The sequence below is a fragment of the Tachypleus tridentatus genome, chromosome 1 (genome assembly GCF_004210375.1).
Source record: "Tachypleus tridentatus isolate NWPU-2018 chromosome 1, ASM421037v1, whole genome shotgun sequence".
Taxonomy (NCBI): Eukaryota; Metazoa; Arthropoda; class Merostomata; order Xiphosura; family Limulidae; genus Tachypleus; species Tachypleus tridentatus.
Window position 1 is genome coordinate 90360492 of NC_134825.1, and position 20375 is coordinate 90380866.

Below are 20375 nucleotides of genomic sequence, written 5' to 3' on the forward strand. Positions count from 1 at the left end.
ATCTTTCATTTCCCCTACCCTAACTGCATATGAACCTGGTCAAATTTACAAACTTTGTAAATACCATAAAAATGAAATAAATCTAAACTATCCTTTTCTTATTTATGACTCCAAATTATCACAAAAAAAAGTGTAATTGTTTATTCTAAATAGCTTAAGACTCTTTAACAGTCTACATCAGTTTCTATTTAATTTTATTTCATCATCCTTTCAAATGTGTATGACTAATAATCCTGCCATAAGAGCATAAAAACTACTGTAAATGTGAAGCTTAAATTATCGTAATGAACGTTATAACACACTAGATACTTTCAAGGATTCCTCATGTAGAATCATAATTTTTCATTACCTTTTTTATTCTTATAATTTTCTATTTATTTTACATGACACTTAATTTTATTACAATAAATAAAAAATATATATTAAAAACAAGAAATATAGAATTTACCTTTGACTCTGTTTTTTTCTGTGAGTTGCTGATGAAATTTAAGCCTACTTTTTTTGTACTGAAGGTACAAGTACATTAAATTTTTATTTACTTGAAGAATGCACATAATACCAGAATAATACCATACAAAAGGTAAACAATATTCTATAACTATTATAATTTAACTGAATTTCTTATTAAGACATGAGAATTTTAAAAAATTCCATTAGTTACTCGATCTGAACAGTGGAAGAATAAATTTTAAACAGAAAATATAATAGACAATATTCTGTATTGAAAGCATAACATAACATTAAACATAAATTTGTCTTTCTTTCAGTTTTAAATAATATAAAATGTCAAAAAGAATTATTGGCAATTTGTAAAAGAATGGATGTGGCAGGTGAGTTAGACCATCTAGTTTTTGCCTCTGTTAACAAAGAAGATTAAAGACTATAAAATTTGAACTTTGCCTCAGTAATATCTACATTAAAATAAGTAATTTACATTAAACACTGTACTCCAGAGATGGCCAATAAACAAGTTAGAGGAGAGACAAAATCTACAGAATAAATGTCATGATTCTCATACAATGGGAAGTTGAAAATTGATTTACATATTTCCTTTTAAAATTAAAAAATTGAATTTTGTATAAAACTAAAATTCAGTTTAACTACATTTTGATGCCAAGTTTATTAAAACAGATTGATAGTAAAATAGTTGTATTAAATATTGAATGTAAGTCTGTAAAAGGTCATGATACATGCACTTTAACATACTGGAACATGAGGGTTAAACTCTTTTAAGCGATATTTAAATATAATGTAGTTTTAATTGCTTCAATTTCAGTGGATATCATTATAATGTTATATTTGTTACAAATGAAGAATAAAAGTTATCATTCTATTTTCTCAATTTACAAATGACAAACATAAAATGGGCAATTCCACAAAAAAGCATGAAAAACACAAAATTATAAATCAAATCTTTAAAATTTCCATTAGACAAAGAATACAAAAAATTGTTTACCCAATGTTAGAAAAAGTTAAAAGTTTACATCCCAGACTAATGAATTAATCTAGAGCAGTTCTGAGTGACCTTTGACCACATCTAAAAGTTTAGTGCTAAAATACCACTTTCAATAGACATAGCTATATGAAAAGTTCATTGAAAAAACAAAATATAGACTTGTCTTTCTAGATAACACTATAGGTTGGTTATAATAAGGTTATACTCCATATACAAAAACTGATTTATATCACACAGATATACAGCCTAAAAGGTCATTGAAACATTACTATAATAAACAATAGACAAATTACACGAAGTATGTCAAGTCCGATAAGCATGCAAGATTTTTTTTCTTTTAAAGTCATGTACTACATGATATACTGTTAATATTGGTACTGACTGATAGAATACTTTACATTTACCAGCCACTGATGTGCTACCAGAACAGCATAAGAATCATAAAAGTGTAATTTTTATGCAACTTAATATCACAACTACTTCTTGTTTTCTGAAAAAAATGTTTGTTTGGTTGGTTGATTTGGTGTTTTATGGCACAAAGTAGACTATTAGTGCCAAACATCTGGTAAAATGTTAAAATTAAAGTAAATTTAGTAAAATTCATAAAAGTAAATTAAAGTAAAACAAAACAAATTTAAAAAAAAAAAACATTAATAACATAAAACTAATGTTTACATCTAGTCTACAGCAGTAAGAGAAAATTATAGTAATACAAGTTGTAAAGGACTTTCTGTAGCATAATTGTAATTACCATAACTTGCCAAGACGGCTAACAGGTAATTACAAAAACCACCGTCAGTCACCTGAAGTTGGCCTTTCTGGTCCTGGTTCAGAGTTATTTGATGTCATGGCCATTTTCAAAAAGTAAAATAATAAAAGTTTAAAAGCTTGCCAGGATGACTAATAGGTAGTTCAAACAGCAGCATTACTCACCTGAAGTTCGCATTTTCAGTCCTGGTTTTGAGTTATTTGATGTTACACTCATTTTCTAATTTCAAATCAAACTAGATAGACTGTGATTCTTAAAAGGGAATCACATTAAAAATGTCTAATATATAAATTAAAAATTTTAAATGGCCTTTAAAAAACAAAAAACATTTCCAAGGTGGACAGTGTCATCATCACCAATAACACTGTCTTGCTTTATGGACAAACCTTGGGACAGAACATGTTTAAAATGGTGCTGTTGTTGAGAGTTGTAACGACAGTAAGGCAGTACAATGTGGCTTATTGTGACCTGAGTGTAACACAGACAAAACACTGGTGCATCACTCCCAGATAAAAGAAAACAATGAGTTAAAAAACTGTGACCAATTTGTAGTCTAAGTTAGAACAAATTCCTCTTTCTGATTTTTACAGAAACAAAACGGCCAAAGTCCAATATACAATTTTATTTGGAAAAGCTCTTTTTCACATTGCTCACTCCAAGTTGACTGCCAACTGGCACAGAGCTGAGCTGTGAATACAGGACCATAGTTCATGTATGGAACAGACACAGAAGTGATAGTGCCAGAGCAGATAGATTTTGCTGCTGTGTTGGCGAGCTCATTCCTACAAATACGAAGGTGGCCCAGTATCCAGAAAAACTGGATAGAAGTAGATGTTAAAGAGAAATGTGCCAGTCAGTTTTGAATATCGGCGAGAACAGTGTGTACTAATGTGAAATAATTCCAGAGCCAGTAGAGAACAAAGCGAGTCAGTTGCTGCCACACAGTTGTCTATTGATGGCTTACAGACGATGGCAGAGGGCCAGTTTACTTGATCCAGCTTCCACTGGAGCACGCAGGTTGGGTGGCATCGACCATGGCCACATTCTCTCTCAAAACTATAGAAAAATGATCATTACCTCATAGATTATTGTCAATCCTCCAAGAAAGGTGGGAGAATAGTGAAGTGGGGGAAAAATTGAGAGATCAATAGCAGTAAAGAACTGACTAGGTGCATGAAAATAAGTAAAGGAACCAGTACTGAAAAGAGAAAGGTTGTGATCAGAGAGTATATGCTCTACAAAGCAACCCTTTCTATCAATATCAGTACTTTCCCAGAGGGGATGATGTCCATTAAAGCCCCCAGGATTAATAAGGGAGACAACAACTGTTCAATGAGAGTATCAAGGTCTGATCGATCATAGGTCTCTCCAGGTGACAGGTAGAGAGAACAAACAGTGATGGTACAACCCAAGGAAACACAGATGGCTACGGCCACCAAGGGTGTGTCGAGTGGCAAAGACAGGGTGGGCACATGCTGATCAACCAACTGTGCCACCCTTCCCTGCACTCGTCCATCACACAACCTGTCATTTCTGCACAAAGAAAACCTCAAAAAGGTAACCATATCAGTAGGTTTCAGAAATATTTCCTGTAAAAAAAGATACAGGATGGTAGGAAGCGATCAGTGCTTTGATGTCATCCAGATTAGAACGTAAACCTCGACAGTTCCATTGTATCAAGGTGGCCATTTTTATTTATGTGTAGGAGAATTGGGTGGAGTACCTTTCTGTTTACAACCACATCTTTTTTCTTTACTGTCTTTATATGAAGGAGGTTTACAGACCTCCATGGATCCTGCCCTTGATCGAATGGGCAGATCTTGGCTATTGGAAGAGGATTCCAGTAAATGAGAACGTGAATGAATAACCATTTTGCATCTTGGGGTAGGAGAAGATGTATCCAGGGTAATGCCTGTGCCTGGAACCAAAGGAAGTGGATTTTGGAAATTTGCTAGAATGTGTGTAAGGGACAGAGATGGTGCTGAAGTTGATTCATTAACTTTCTTTAACTATGGAGGTCAAAAACTTTATGTTTGGTTTGAGAATGATTCTTTTGAAGGCACAGAAAGACCTGTCTGCACTCCCACTGTAGTAGTGGAATAAAGTGCAGCAGCATACGTTCACAATAAAGTGGTGAACAGCAACTTTCAAGCCTCAGGATAAGTAATGTTTTTGTATCATCTACAAACACTACACGTCTTTTTCTTCCAACCATTTAGGGCAAGAATGAAAGCAAGATGGGTGAGAGCCATTGCAACTGATGCAATGAGGGTCCATTTCACACACATAGGCATTGTGGTTCTTGCCACTGCAATGAGCATATGTCAAAGAACCATGACATGATGTCTTCGAGTGACGTAACTGCTGACACTGGAAAAACCTGAAAGGGTTTGGAATGCATTGCTGTACCCTGCAATTAAGATAACCTGCCTTGATGGTGGCAGGTGGACATGGTGATGTAAATGTGATAATGAGGACATTGATCGGTATCATAATTCCATCTTTGCAAGTAGAAATATGCCTCACTGCAGAAACTTCTTGGGTGGAGAAACCAATGAGAATTTCTGACTTAGGAATGTTCTTCAAATCTTTCTCAACAACTCCTCATGACAAATTCAAAGTTGCATGAGGTGTAACCTCAATAGGTTTATCCCCAATTGCTTCTGAATGCAAGAGGAGTTCATTGTGTTGAGATGTGGTTGTTTTTGCCAATATGTCACCAGATCAAAGTTTCTTTACTGACGTTGGAGAGCCAGCAAGTCCCTTCTGAACAAAAAAGGGAGACATTTGCCCTAAAGGTTTGTCTGAAAGAGAATATTGTACAAGAAAATGAGGTACAACAGGTGTTACAGATGTTGAAGATTGCTGCTCAAAATCTTCAAGATGTGGTTGTTTACCTATGGGACTGTTTTTTCACTATTTTATTTAAGTTTTTATTTGGAGGATCCATAATAAAAAAGAAATATTTCGATACCCACTGACCCCATCCACCAGGGAGCCCCACGAGGGGACGCACTACAATGCCAAACAAAGACACTGCAACAACGCCAGGGTTTTGTGAGCACTATACCTAAACACCAACATTAGATACAATGTCCACAACAGGTGTTCAAAACATCCAATACTGGTATTTGGTTGACCCTAGCCCAAGTGGACCGACCAACTGACACAAAAAGTACTACCCCAGGACTGCCCATCTACAGGAATTCAAGGCCAAAGTGGTGTGTTAGGGACCCCTCAACCACCAAGCTCCTCTCCTCCCTTTCATGGGTCACTACGCACGCCAAACATGGGTGGATGTTTAGATACCAGAGGAGACAAACTGAAAGAACAGAACCTTCCCTGGGAAGTCCCCTCACCACGTACAGGAGTCCACATTGAAGGCAACAAATGTTTGATACAAAACACGTAACATTCTACATCTTAATAACTTGCTGTAAAAAAAATAAGCCTATAAAACTAACATTTCAGCCATTGTATCTGTCTGGAAGGTAACGAATGCTATCCCCAGTGGTTTTTGTAGAGCAATCGATTTTTCTCTATCAACAGCTGATATCAGTGCATGTTCTTCTTCAGTGTAATATTCCAATCCATCAACCTGGAATAAAAAATAAAATTGAAAAGTACAAGTATACATATTATTTCTATTTTGATACAACAAACTTGTATGCAATATGTTACAGAGTTCAGATATTAGCTTATAAACTGTTTATCTTGTACACACGTTTTAAAAATATACAAAAGCAAAATAACTTCTGAAAATGATAACAAAACTGTGAAATATCAGTTGAAATAAAATATAACACATCACTGTTTCTTGTAAACAAAATTACAACTGTTACAACTTGAAGTCCTTAATCTAAAAATGGAATTTGAAATAACCTTTCTGATTATTATCACAATCACATCTTCAACTGCAGCATGAACCATGTGCATTGCAAACTGTTTTGTTAAACTCTACATCACAATCAAACATAATGGAATAGTAAAACACAATGAAAACAAGGAACAAGAACTTTATTCACTCCACATGCACTCTAAACAGGTAAAACATGTTCTGTTACTGCTTACAGCAACAACTTTGTCCAATTCAGATTAAACATTTCTTCTCAACAAACGTCTCTTGCCACTAAGTTCAAAACAATTATTGTAAACTAGGAGGAGAAGAGAATGTGCTCTTTCTACTGTCTTCAAACATGTCTATCAGCAATACAGAGATGTTTATATATTTAATTTGAAATCCAATACAGATGAGAGGTACTTCTTTAAATGTAGAAGATTCAAGTTTTATATTCCTGCTTGTCATTATGCATAGCTAGTAATATGTGTAGCTCTATTATTGAAGTTACACAATCTAAATGGAAGAATTCATATCACAAATTAATTACATTATACAAAGATTTGAAGATTCATAAATTTTTATATTTCCTTTAGAAATTAAAACTTAAATATTAAGATTTGAATTATAAACTATGTTTTGTTGCTACATTCATTGACATACATTAATAACAAGGCTGTAACATTAAAAAGTTTAAAAGTAATTGTAAAACTTCACAACATGCACAATTTAATCCAGCTGTACACACAACGCAAGGTTGTTTTTATATATATAAATAAAAATCTTAAGTTATTCAAATAATGTTTAGCCACTTAAATAATTGATGGCAAGATTCATATTTTTTTAACTTGTAAATTTCAAGATACAAAAAAATTTGAATTAATTTAAAATGCATTATAGAAAAAACAATTTGCTCCAGATGATATGTCTAAGTTTCAAAAGCACTCTTGTTAAAGATTTTCTTACTTTTATCTTTAACTGATATATTGACCCTACATGTTTTCATAACATCATGAATGTAGTCCAGATTTGGATATCTTACAATGGGCAAGCTGATGGCAAGTTGATGCTTCAGAATTGGTTTTATTCATGCTTTAGGTTTATTTAGCGTAGTAATAAAAACTTGTATAATAAAAATAAATGAAAAACATTTCACGTGTCTATGATGATGAAACAAAAATCTATATCACTCCATATGAAATTGACTAACTAATACTAAAGTTAAATATCAGAGAAATTTAAGTAAGAAATAACATTACACTGGAAATTTTCTATTGATTAACAAAAACAGGGAAACATAAGAATTTTATGGTTGAAAATCTAATAAAAAGTTTTAATTAATGTGTGTACACATATATATGCTAGAAATGGAACAAAGAAAATAGTAAAAAGGTTGTGTCAATGGAAAAGACAGGATACTAATTCAAGATATAAATGGTCAAAAACAACAAAACCAACAAAAACAAAATAATCTTATGTCAAATGACTATAATCCTACAGTAAGGTAATCAACCGCACTATGAATTGGTATTGATTTATTGGATTAATCAAAAACTCTCAGAAACAACAGATTTAAGTCTTAATTTGTACCATTTTAATTTGAAAAAGTAGCGAAGTTTTGTGTTCCAAATGTTACTGAACTAAACTACTTGTACATGTTTAAAATAATTTATATTATCATGACTGTTGGCAACTATATATAATTTTACAAGTGTCCCTTACTTGTGGACAACCACAGGCATCTCCACAGACACACATTCGTCCACAAGTGTACGGTCTCATTCTCGGTCTCAGTCCCCGTTTCTTTGTAAACTGTTTCGCACCACAACTTTGCCTGCATAGCTGTCTCTCTTTGGAAGAATGAAACAGTTTTATATTTCCTTATAGCTAATTATTTTAATTTAGTATTTCTATGTGATACTTACATTCACTTTAAAAAAAATATACAATATTATTAAAGTTAATCAAAACTAATGTTTTAACTTATCTCTAATTAATTCTTTAGTTAACAATCAGCATTATACAACGAACATTTATTTGTAATGAAAAATAAAAAAGTACATACCTTTGCCTGTCTAGTTTAATTAATTTCTTAACATCATAGGCAACATAGATATCTTGTATAATGAATTCAGGATATGCCTCCCTATTAAAAAATATATACATACGTAAGTAAATATTAAACAACAAACCTCAAATACTGATTTCTGTGTGTCAAACAGTATGTTGAATTAGCACTGATTCAAATTAGATGTTTATGATGTAAAAATAAAAAGTCCATAGTTTCTTAAAAATTAGATACTCAAATTACAGAATGTTGGCAAGGTAGAAGGTACAAATTAAATTTTCCTAAATAGAAAATGTATTTAAAATAATACTTATCTCTGCTGTCACTTACAGCTATTATTTGACTACCACAGTTTCTTCCTTCAGCCACATGAGCATTGGTCCAATTTTTTCTCGCTTGCTAGTCTTTTATACCCCACTCAATTACCCTTGGCAATATTTAATCTTGTAATACTCTCCTCACATGTCAATGCACCCTCTAATCTCATAATGCATATAAACAACTCAATCAGATAATTTATAATTTTTTTCAGGAGAAACTCTAAAACCATCTCCAAAAGCAACTCTTAGTGGAAGGGAAGGGAAGAATGTGTGAAGGGAGGGTAAGTGTTATTAGAAATACATTTTCAATTCAGGAAAATGTTAACTTCCCAAACATACTTACCTCTGCTGACACTTACACAGCTAGAATCCCACACTGAGTAGATAGGACAAAGTGAGGGAATTATCTAGACAAAAAGCATCTGCATAGATCATAGGTGTGCCAAGAGAAGGTTGGTACCCAAGTGGGGGAATTGCACTATATCCAGAACAGGTATTCACTTCACCCTGAATTTAGTTCCTGCGTAAAGGATGAAATTGTACATGAATGGTTGTCACTATAGGCCAGCCTCATCCAGATATGAGTTTCCACTAGTTGAGGTTAGAAATAAAGAGTTTTGGTCCCTAAATCTCACACTTGTGGCTAAAGCAATTGTACTGCAACATTATGCCTATACACTTTTGATTGGATACAATCTGTAGCCATAGTGTGATGCATTCTGAGCCACCAAACTCATGATGAGAAAATAAATAAAGTTGTGCAATAACCTTTTCCTCTACCTGAAGAAACCAAAAGGCAACACCCCAGGCTTGAGATGACAGGATCACATATGCCTTACCCAACTAAATGAATAGAAGTCACCCAGTCCAAAACTATGAACATTCATTCTCCCTCTCCAACTAAGTAGGCAAGAAGCATTCCACCTTTCCCCAGAATTACTGTGACAACCATGCACACCCAACCATCAATCAAGTGTCAAATCTGAACCAGTATTACAAATAGACTCCTATATAGGCTTGTGTTGATCCACCAATATTTGAAAAAAATCATCCAGGGTCCCAGACATGAGGCCCCCAGCTTCTCCTCCAAGATTGGAGAAATTAAGTTGAATGCTCTGGAGGAAAAGCCTCTGTTCACCACCCCAGTTACTGGAAACCAGGTGTAATAATGACTTCCTAACACTACTAGTAGAATTTAGGGAGTAATACATGCTGAGCAGTCCTGAGTAACAGTGCAATATGTGAACCAACTTCCTTAAAGATTTAAAAGCAAACTAATTCTGAGTTATTAAATCCAATGTTCAGCAAGGATGGTCAGGATTCCCCTTAGTTTTATTCATGACAGTCCAGCATAGTATGGTAATACCTATTAGTGAGCTTGAAGGCAGTTTTATGATTTAGTTTGTTTTAAATTTCATGGAAAGCTACAAAAGGGCTATCTGTGCTAGTTATCCATAACTTAGCAGTGAAAGGCTAGAGGGAAAGCAGATAATCATCACCACCCACTGCCAACTCTTTAGCTACTATTTTATCAATAAACAATGAGACTAAACACACTTTATAATGCCCAGACAGTTGAAGTGGCAATCATGTTTGATGGGACAGGGATTCAAACCCACAACCCTCAGACTGCAGGTCAAATGCCCTAATCACCATGTCTTTTAGATCACTTTATTTCTCTAGAGCCTGTTGCAACTGACAGAAAGTTTAGTGAAATAGTGGTTGTTAATGTGGAATTGGTTTGATAAAGCACACCTGCCTGAGCAACACTCATTATAGAGTGGGATACTGTGAAAATAAGGTATGAGACCCCAAAACATAGCAATCAAAATATTTTGTATAATCTAACAAAAATAATTAAGGTAGCTACAGAGGGTAGGCAAAAACTCTCAGATGAAGAAACTGCCAGATTATGCTAATGAGAGATGAAAATACTGGGGTACATCCACATACCAGTCTGCACTGGGGGAAGGAAAGATGAGTTAGAGTGTGTCATCCTATCCCACAACATTAAGCCAAATGGGAACCAGCTGAGTTCAACTGAGAGAACATGAAATATAAAAATATCCAGACTGATGACACATTAAATTGGAGCAAAAATAGATGGCTCAAGCCCTGAAAAGGAAGCTTTGGCTGTTGTTTGAAAAAGAATAATCAGGATGCAATATTCTGACAATTGATGAGATGGTGTTAACAAAATCCAGTCATTCAGCATGGTGAAAAGGAGGTGATTAGGAAACACTTATATGATGTAACAAAAATCATGTAAAACCAAAATGCAGATATTAGCACACTACAAACTCAGAAATCTACAATACAAGTAAAAACAATCAACTCAAATTGAAGAATAAGTAACCATGGAAAATATAGGCATTGATTTAGATGAAAAACACTGATGAACAAACACCCACCTCCTATCTGTGTAGCCCCAACAACAGACTGGAATAAAATCTCAGAAAAACTAGCACAACACTCTCATAACCCCCAAACTAAACTCAGAGTCTCAAAGCACAGTTTTAAATCTCAAAGACATGCAGGAGATGGACACCATTCAAGTTAGGTGAACAATAGTGATGAAGATATGAAATGAATGACTAATCCTGACTCAAACATTTGCTGTGCTCCTGTATCCATGGTTAAGGTTAGCACACATAAAAAAATTCTCAGAACTGAGTCCCAAAGACCCTGAAACTATACAAAAATCACAGAAGTGCTGACAATTTAACCCAACAGTGGAATCTTTGAATATAGATAGTGTCAAGACACTGAGGAGGCTAATATCGAGGTAGGGATAAAACTATGACCCCCAGTAGGTGTCAATGAAATTTGAGCCTCCAACAGGGGGAGGGACAGAAAAACCAAAAACTGAACCAATAAACAATATATCCAGATAATTATAAATAAAGTTGGTGATGCTGAGTCTTCCAACAAGGTGAAGTGAAAAGAAAACACAAGGTTGGATTTTAAGTGTTGCACATCTGTAAACTTAACCTTTCCCCACAGGAGACATTGATCATTTCAAATTAATTACAAACTCTACCTTAGAACCATGATATTCAAGAAGCAGATATATGATTTAATAGTTGAAAATGCTTCTACCTAACAATGGTAAGCTAATTCACAAAATTCTGAGAATATGCAAGATAAGACATAACTGTCTTTTCACGTAACTGAGAAGGAAACCTTCAAACATGAGCCACAATATCTGTGGCTGGATAGAAAATTAAAAATTTGCTCCCTGACCTTTCAGCAATCAAGTAAGATGCAAGCTCAAAAGGAACTGGGAAAAAGACCAAAACATCACATGCTCGAAAAACCAAAATGAGTTAACAAATCTAAAGCAGCTTATGTCAGTGTTGCCTACTATTTAATTGTTAATAGATTAGTTAAAAGCTGCATTGATTACCCTTGGTTCGAACATCATTTTGCAAGCTGAATTTTTATTAAAGCAAAGCAATGTTGAGATTTCCACCATGTCCATCCTAGGGAATCGAACCCCAGAGCCCAGCACTGTGAGTCTCCAAACTTAACATTGTCTCACAGGGGCTGAAAATCAAAAGAAGAAGCAGGAAAACAGCAAGTCTAATTTCTCTCCAGAATGTCAAAAATCACCCTCAATAGCACTATTAAAAGATCACCACACATCCAAATATATGTCTCAATCTCCCAACAAATAAGATCACTGACAGTCTCACTCAAGAGTTACCCCCTACTGTGATTTTTGTGTGACACTAGATATCAGAACTAGGATAAGAGAGGTCTGAATTGCCTCTGTGCTCGAAGTAATAATCCAGGAATTCATACAGTAAATTGGCTTACCAATCAGAAATTTTGTTTTTGAAATTATTATTATTACAAAAATCAAACAGATACTGGTTAACATTCACAGTATCTCCGAACAATTGTAATATGGGGAAACTTGTCAGTGACACTTTGTTGAGAAAAAAGTGATAACATTATCTAAAAAGAGATGCTTATATATATTACCAGAATAGAGTTGCACATTGACTTAGCTGAAAAGTATTGAGATAAATATCACCAAAGGCAATTGAATTGGATATAAACAACTGGAGGAAGCAAGAATTCATTCCAGTGTTCAGATGAGCAAAGGAAAAAACTCTGGTTGCCAAGTAATGGTTACAAGTGTTAACAGAGGTATGTTTTAGTAAAACAGCCTCTTATCCTATTCTACTTTGAGATATTAACCCTATTTCCACTGGTATCCTTTACTGTGCACAGCAAAAGGTTTTAGTCTTACATTTAAAATTTTATTGAACTTTTTTAATATTATATCAATTAGAACAGCATTAAATCTCAGCTAATAATCCATATTTTGATATCATACAGGTTTTAAGTTCTTAATTCTACATACAATATTTTTTAAAATCCTGAATTTTCCCTGGTGTTATACAAGGGATATTTTCTCTTAGTATGAGAAATGCGTAAAATTAAAAGTAGAATACTATTTATAAATTTGAGAGCTAAAAAACAAACAAACATTATAATCTTCAAAAGATTTTTGGTTATAGAGCTAACACTTAGAAAATCAGACCCCTCCTGCCACACCCTCTCAATCAGAATCTGTTAACAATTTTCTCTTATGTTTAATTATATATTACCTACAACCAATAGAAGCTCAAAAGTTTTCATCTATCAAATGAGGTATTGTATAATTTTATGTTTTGAACAGTTAAATATCAACATCACTCACAGAACCAACATTGTTCCAGTGAGAAGGTTAACAACTAGACTGGATGAATTTGTAACGACTCTTGTAGCATAGTTGGAAAGCCAAGAGAGATTTGAGGTAAGAGAATTCTTCTACTTTATGGATGTTATTAGTTTATATTGTTTGATGTATTACATAAGTAAATAAAAATTAAGTGAATTAACCCTTTTGCAACAGGCCACAGGTCAAAGACCATGGTCATCACATTTGTTGACTTGCACTCAAAATTTTATTGAACTACTATTTTATGAATTTATGTCAATAAGTTTGGAATCAAATTATATATTATAATTCAAACTTTAATGTTACATAAGTTAATTTCTTAATTTATAAGTCCATATTAAAAGAACATACCTAAATACACAATATTTAAGAGATTTTCATTAAAATTTAGATACTCATACCAGCCGTTTTGAGAATACATTAGAACTATACAGTGTTTATGATGTGCCTATGATCATCTATAGTGTAAAGAATTTGTTGTACTTACATTTAACTAGTTTTTAATACATATATTATTTTTAAACAAGTGAATACTGATAGTTTAGTTTTTGAATTTACCACCAAAGAGTCACAGACACCTACTGTACAACAATCCCAAGTGCAACAACAACACAATATATGTTTATACTATTAAGAAATAACATTCTTTAACTGACAAAAGGTAAACATAAGAAAACCTTATCATCTAATACCCAAAGACATACTTATAATCAAGCAAAAGCTCAAAATGTCCCCCTAGTTGTTTTCTCAGCCTATACAAAGTGTTTGCATGGCAAACTTTTTTTTAATACTAGTTTCCAAGCAGTAAGGTAAGACATTAAAGAGCTTAAAATTTTATGTTTTTTGAGACCCAAATAAAGCTTAGTTACTAAGCTTGATAAATTACAGCAGAATTCTGCAGTATTAATAAAATAATTTATGATTTTTGATTATTTCAAAATGTATATATAAAAACCTTAAAACGTCATTTCAATTTACATCCTCCATGTGTAAAATTTGATAAAGCTTTATAACCTATGACAAGCAGCAACCTAACACAAGGTTTGTAACAAGAGATAACTGTTTATCATACTTATTGTCCTATGTATTAAGTAAAATAAGTTTAAAAAGTTATTTGTAAATAGTAATAATGTATATACATATATAATGTATTATAACTGAAAAATACTAGTTCACTAAAACACAGCCAAGACAGGTTGCTTTGTAATGACATTTTCTTATTCTTGAATTTTTAATAAGTGAGCATGCATGGCATAACTGCAACTTCTGTAATATTTGCCAAGCATGACTGAAAGATCAGTACAATAAAACTGACAAATGTATAATGTGATGAGATATAAACTATCTAGACTTAACATTTGTGATTTTTTGTTTTAACTTGTTGTCATTCTAAAAGATGTTTCCTAATTTTTTATAGTAGTTACAAGGTAAGTCAAATCAACCCAACCCATATAGAGGCAGTAGTAAAACAAAAACAAAAAAAACAGGTAAAATATAGTTTTCTCTAAAACAAATATTTAATAATCACCACCTGGAGGTTAAAGACTTCACATGTGAAATCTGAAAAAAGTCTGATGCATAAAAGTATTTTTAATCTTAAAATCAAAATTACTTTGCACTTTGGATAATCATGATTCAAAAAGAAAAAAAAGGCATGAGAAAAACAATATTTAAGAGATTTTAAAACTTAAGAAAATCTGATACTTCATGTATAACAGCCTTATAATGTTTACTGATAATATATATATTTGCAAAATTTCATGAAGATAAATTTAAAATTTATAGCATGTAAACTATAACCAGCACAAAATGTTTACAAGGTCAGTCTCTGTTTTAAAACTGATAGAGTTAAAACTCAATTGCAAATACTAAATAATTCTAATTATGTTACAAAAGTTACCTTTAATATACATTTTTCAACCTATAAATTTGAAATACATGATATGAAAGTTTGTTTAGTTTTGACAAACAGTATTACACAGGATGCTTAAGCTAACATTCTAAATATATTTTACAAAAAGTATTTAAAAATTCATATATTTGAAACAAAATTATTTATGCTAACTTGAACACCATTCAACAATACACAATAATATACAACTACAACAAATGCAACCACAGTATGTTAATTTTAGAACTAAACATAATAGAAACTAAAGAAGCTTACTGAAAGTGCTGCAGTAATATATTTCTTGAACAATGCTCTTTTGGAATCCCAGTTATCATTAGTGACCGACCAATCTGTAAATATGAAGTTCATATATTCACACAAGTTTCAGCATTTTACAATCAATTTAACACATTTGCACAAGTCATAACAGTTGATAACCAACCTGTAAGTCCCAAATTAACAAATGTAGATAACTTGTGAATAATCAGCAATATTTAAAAAAATTATACATCAGGTTATAGGCACACAAACATCTTTACCCAGAAAATTGACAAATAGAATTTTCATTTTGCTGCTCACTTTACATCTTCTATCATAACTATTATTGCTCAACTGTAAAAGTTCCCTTACTTTTAACCTTTGTATCTGTAATAACCTTTACAATTTTAGAATTAAAATGAATTTCAAACAGGTACTTATCTCTGAAACAGTCTGTCTTTTGGTGTTGGGCAAAACTCATGGGACCTAAACTTTCAAATGTCCCTGACACAATTCAATACTTGCATTACGCTTACCCATACTTCATTATCTCACTTCCAATGTCACTTATTTGCACATACATTAGAGGACTACATAGCTTTGCCTTCCAGTCCAAAGCTAATTTTACTTAGCAATCACTGAAAAATCTTAAGTTTCTTGGAGATGTGGGTGGGAATGTACTTTACAAATAGGTAATACTAGTATACAATTAAAATACAAATACTAGTATACAATTAATTTTAATCCTAAAAATACAAAATTAGAAAAAAAAACAGACTGGCAATAAAAGTATATAGTTTGCTTGGATACCCACATTGAAAAGAAGATAATCAGAAAATGTGACTAACTATGAAATGTGAAGTACTCCACCAATCAATGGCTAACAGAGTGAGAAGGAGAAATAAAAAGTAGCATGCAGCCCCAAACTGCATAAGAGAATCTGAATACAGGTGGCAGAAGGAGTGGAGAAGACTGGGTACTTGTTAAGAGCACAACTAAAAATGACTGATCCAGTCTATTATATTGATTCAGAAGAATACCTAATCACCTAGAAAGCTAATTCTTGTTTAACTAGGATGGTTGTAATTAGATATAGGAAGTAGATAAGCTTTAAAAAACACTGAGATCATGTTTATTGTGGAAGATTGCTAGCAGAGACCAGACTGTAGAAGGTTGAGTTGAAAGTGAAAAACTAGACATGCAGCAGCAAGAGATGGCTAATAAAACACATCTTTATCAAGATACAGAAAGATTCAATGCAGTGCTTCCAAACCTTTTTTGCCACAGCATTGCCCTCAAACTATATGCACTCATACTATCTTCTAATAAATTTTAGACCATTAAAATGTTTTATTAAAATGAAAATTGGATGGCAACAATAGTTAATTCTTATGGTATAATTTTAACACATAAAACTTTAAAATCACCACTAGAACTATTGGTTACTACAGTTGTTTCTTGAGCTTTATGTAATTGTCACTTTTTCAAAGTCCACACAGGCTGGTTCAATTACTTTGGAACACAATTGCAAAAAATTCCTGTTATTACAATACTATCAGTGATAATTTCACTTTCAAACTTACCACTAAAGGTACTTTTTTTGGATAAACATACAATCACGCAGTCTAAACCTAACTATATAACTACATTTTTGACACATTTATACCCTGACAGAGGTCTAAAACACTCCACACACAACTTGGTATTATGATTGAATAATACTCAATTAAAGAACAACTCAAGGGGTTCTAGTAACATGGTGAAACAACATAACAATTGCCAATTCATAATTATTGAACTACAAAACACAGGAATTGTAAATAATTACAAAAGCAAACTTGTGATAAACTATCCCTTCTAAACATAACTAAATTTAATATTCAAACTAAATAAACTATCTAAATCATTACTTCTGCATTAAACTTAATCATGTATGTCTAACAATCAGTTATAAGCCAATCATCCACGTAATAACTGAAAGCAATTCCAAATGAAAGCAACTGACTCTGACCACTCAACCAATTTAAACTACAAGAAAGAATTTGAAACTGGTAAACCATTTCTTGATGGAAAAACCAGAGAAACTGTCAAGATCGGTGAGAAATGGATACATGATAGACAAGCATTCTGCAAATCCATAATGATCATATGCTGGTATCATCAAAATCTCTAAGTAATTTCCTAACCTCCTTTTGAAACCAGGACAGTGAAATATGAAATGAGTAGAGAAAGAGCTATTGTAGGTCTCCAATTCCCTGTATTCTTGTGGAAAAAAAGAAAGAGCAAATATTTTCTAATGCAGCACTTGTGGGAAGGAAATTTGAAACATGGGTCTCACAAATGTCATTTTCATTGTTGATCATTTGAAAAATAAAAGTCATAATTCCCACTCTTATAGCATTCCTGCCAACCCATATCATTAATATTTTTATTGCATTTCATAATTCTACACTTCTACATTTATTCTCTGGTATTTGTTATCAGTGCAGGTTAATGTTCTTCCCAACATGTGTTATTCATTCATTAAATATTCAAATGATCTTGAATTGTAAATCTCTCCTTTCTGTGCTACAATCATGTTCTTTTAATCAATCTTTGTATTTTATTTATTTGCCCACATACTCAAAATTACAATTTATATACAATGTTCATTTCATAACATACATACATTAATTTATAAAATGGTTAAAAAGATTTAAAGTAGATATGAACATTAGTTATAATCAACACTTCCACATTAAACCAGTAACAGAGAAGAAACAATACTCAGCAGTCTATCAATGACACACATTAAATAAAATCAAAGCATGAATATGAGAAAGATCTGCAAGTGTTAAGGTTAAAAACATGTGCTAACTTTTATAATTTAAATTTATTTTGCCTTGCCTAACACTTCAAACTTTTAAAGCATGAATAACAAACTAGTCACCTCATCAAGTTTCAGATTTTTTTTTGTGCATACAGTAAATGGATTTTGTTTTAAAACAAACATACCAATATTGCAAGATAATTTCTAGAGCACAATTTGTGGGACATTGTACTTTTTATACAGTGCACTCTGTGATGAGAAGTCAAATATAACTGGTATATTTAGAATAAAAAGAGCTTTTTTAATCAACTTTCAGCTTGTATAATTTCATATACATGTGTACATATATACTTCAAAAAGCATTCTCAACTACACATAAAAACCCAATGAAGAAGCAAGAAAATGCATTCTCTTTCATATCAACTAATACTCACCAAACTTTCATTTTCTACAATGCTCAAGTTCAGTGAAAACCGTCTCATGAAAAATATTCCCAACGGTAAAAACACAAATGCTAGTCCTACATGCACCCATAACAGTGGAGAGCTGATGACAAAAGTCAAAGAGAATAATGTTATTCATGCACACAAAATGTTATAATAATAAACATTACAATAGTAGGTATCATAAAAGTACATTTGCCAGTATATGTACTTCAAAAAATTAAAATATAGTCATGTATACTAACTGACACAAAGATAGTTTTCATGCTTTTGTATTTAAAACAAAAATATTTACTCATTCTTTTAATTTCATGCTCCTGTTAATTCTTTACACACACACAAACTTTATATTAATTTGAATTGTTTTATTCCATCTAAAATTAATAACAAATATTAAAAGAAATCTAAACTACAACAGTCTCTTAACCAAAAGGAACAAAATGGTTTTCAGCCTCACTTTTGGTTTAATTGAGATCTATTCCAATGCCAAAATACCTTCTTAACTTTACATTCTTAAAAAAAAGTATTTAAGTTTTTTTACACAGAATATTGACTGAAAACAACATAATAGAATAAATATATTATATTAAAGTAATCAAGGATTCTTACTCTTACTTTCATGAATGGCAAGTAGGTTTTACAATGAAATACTAATTCCTTCATCCCTATCAGACCATTCTTATGCACCAGTTAAGGCATTAGGGAATTTGTCTTGAATTGTTTTATATAAGTACAAGGTCTCAGTTCATAGCCTTTCCTAATTTTAAACTGATAAACAAGAGGGAAGGCAGATAGTCAATAAGCACCCACTATCACTTCATGTGCACTTGGAAAAGTTATTAAATATCTTTTACATTTTACACATCAAAACAATCATGTGATTGCACAGAGATCAACAAAAATCACATACAAAAACTCAATTTTAATTAATTATTTTTAGTAAACTAAAAAAATTTGTCAGTGAACATTTGTTTTAAATAGTTTGTGTAAAGTAATTTCTATGTTAAGATTAAAAGTACGTTTCTTCATCTCAAAAATTTCAAATTTCCTTTCTGTAGCCTCTAAATTCTCCTAAATACACTTCAAATTTTCGTTTTCAGTAAAACATTATTTTATCTGTTTTATACTCTACCTAAACCTATGCAAGGTTGGCCAATTTGACTAATATCGTAACCATTAAAAAATCAAAATAAATCTAAATTACCATCCTTTTCTTTATAGAATAACTTTAAATGTAGCATGAAACTGCTTTTATTATACTAAGTAGCTTTAAACTTATTACAATATACATCTATTTGTACTTAAATAGATTTGTCCTTATGATTTTATTGCCCATTAAAAAATTGTAAATCACTAAGGGAACATGCAGCTCGTGTTACACCATCAACTCACATTACTTACAAGCTATTCTGAGCTGCTCACCTGCATGCCCAGTTAAATATTTTTATTATATCATTATTGTTTATTTTACCTAATCTAACCTTAACTAACATAAAGAGATCTCTATTATTATATAGATAACTACCTTTATAATAATAAATAAATGATAACCATAAAAAAAAACAAGAAATCAAGAAATACAGTACTTACCAAAGTACTCATTTTTATTTTTTTGCTCTCAACTATTAATGACAGTTAACTTTTTTTTCAGAGATTGCACTACTGTCATTAGTTTAATTAAATATTGCATCAAAGAATACGGACTATTAACCTGCAAAAAGCAGTTTCATCTAAGAATCTGTTTTTCCGGCTTTCTAACTATGTGACAAAAACTATTACAAATGCATGAGA

General features: G+C 32.1%; 1 protein-coding gene across 1 annotated transcript in view; it reads right to left on the minus strand.

Annotated features, from left to right (window-relative positions):
- LOC143255346 (osmosensitive cation channel TMEM63C-like) overlaps positions 1–20375 on the minus strand; it is a 98309-nt gene that overhangs the window by 40143 nt on the left and 37791 nt on the right. Inside the window, 6 exon segments of the mRNA XM_076510847.1 lie at positions 5690–5823; positions 7786–7860; positions 7862–7913; positions 8129–8209; positions 15351–15424; positions 18576–18687. Of these exon segments, the coding sequence (XP_076366962.1) occupies positions 5690–5823; positions 7786–7860; positions 7862–7913; positions 8129–8209; positions 15351–15424; positions 18576–18687 (528 nt within the window).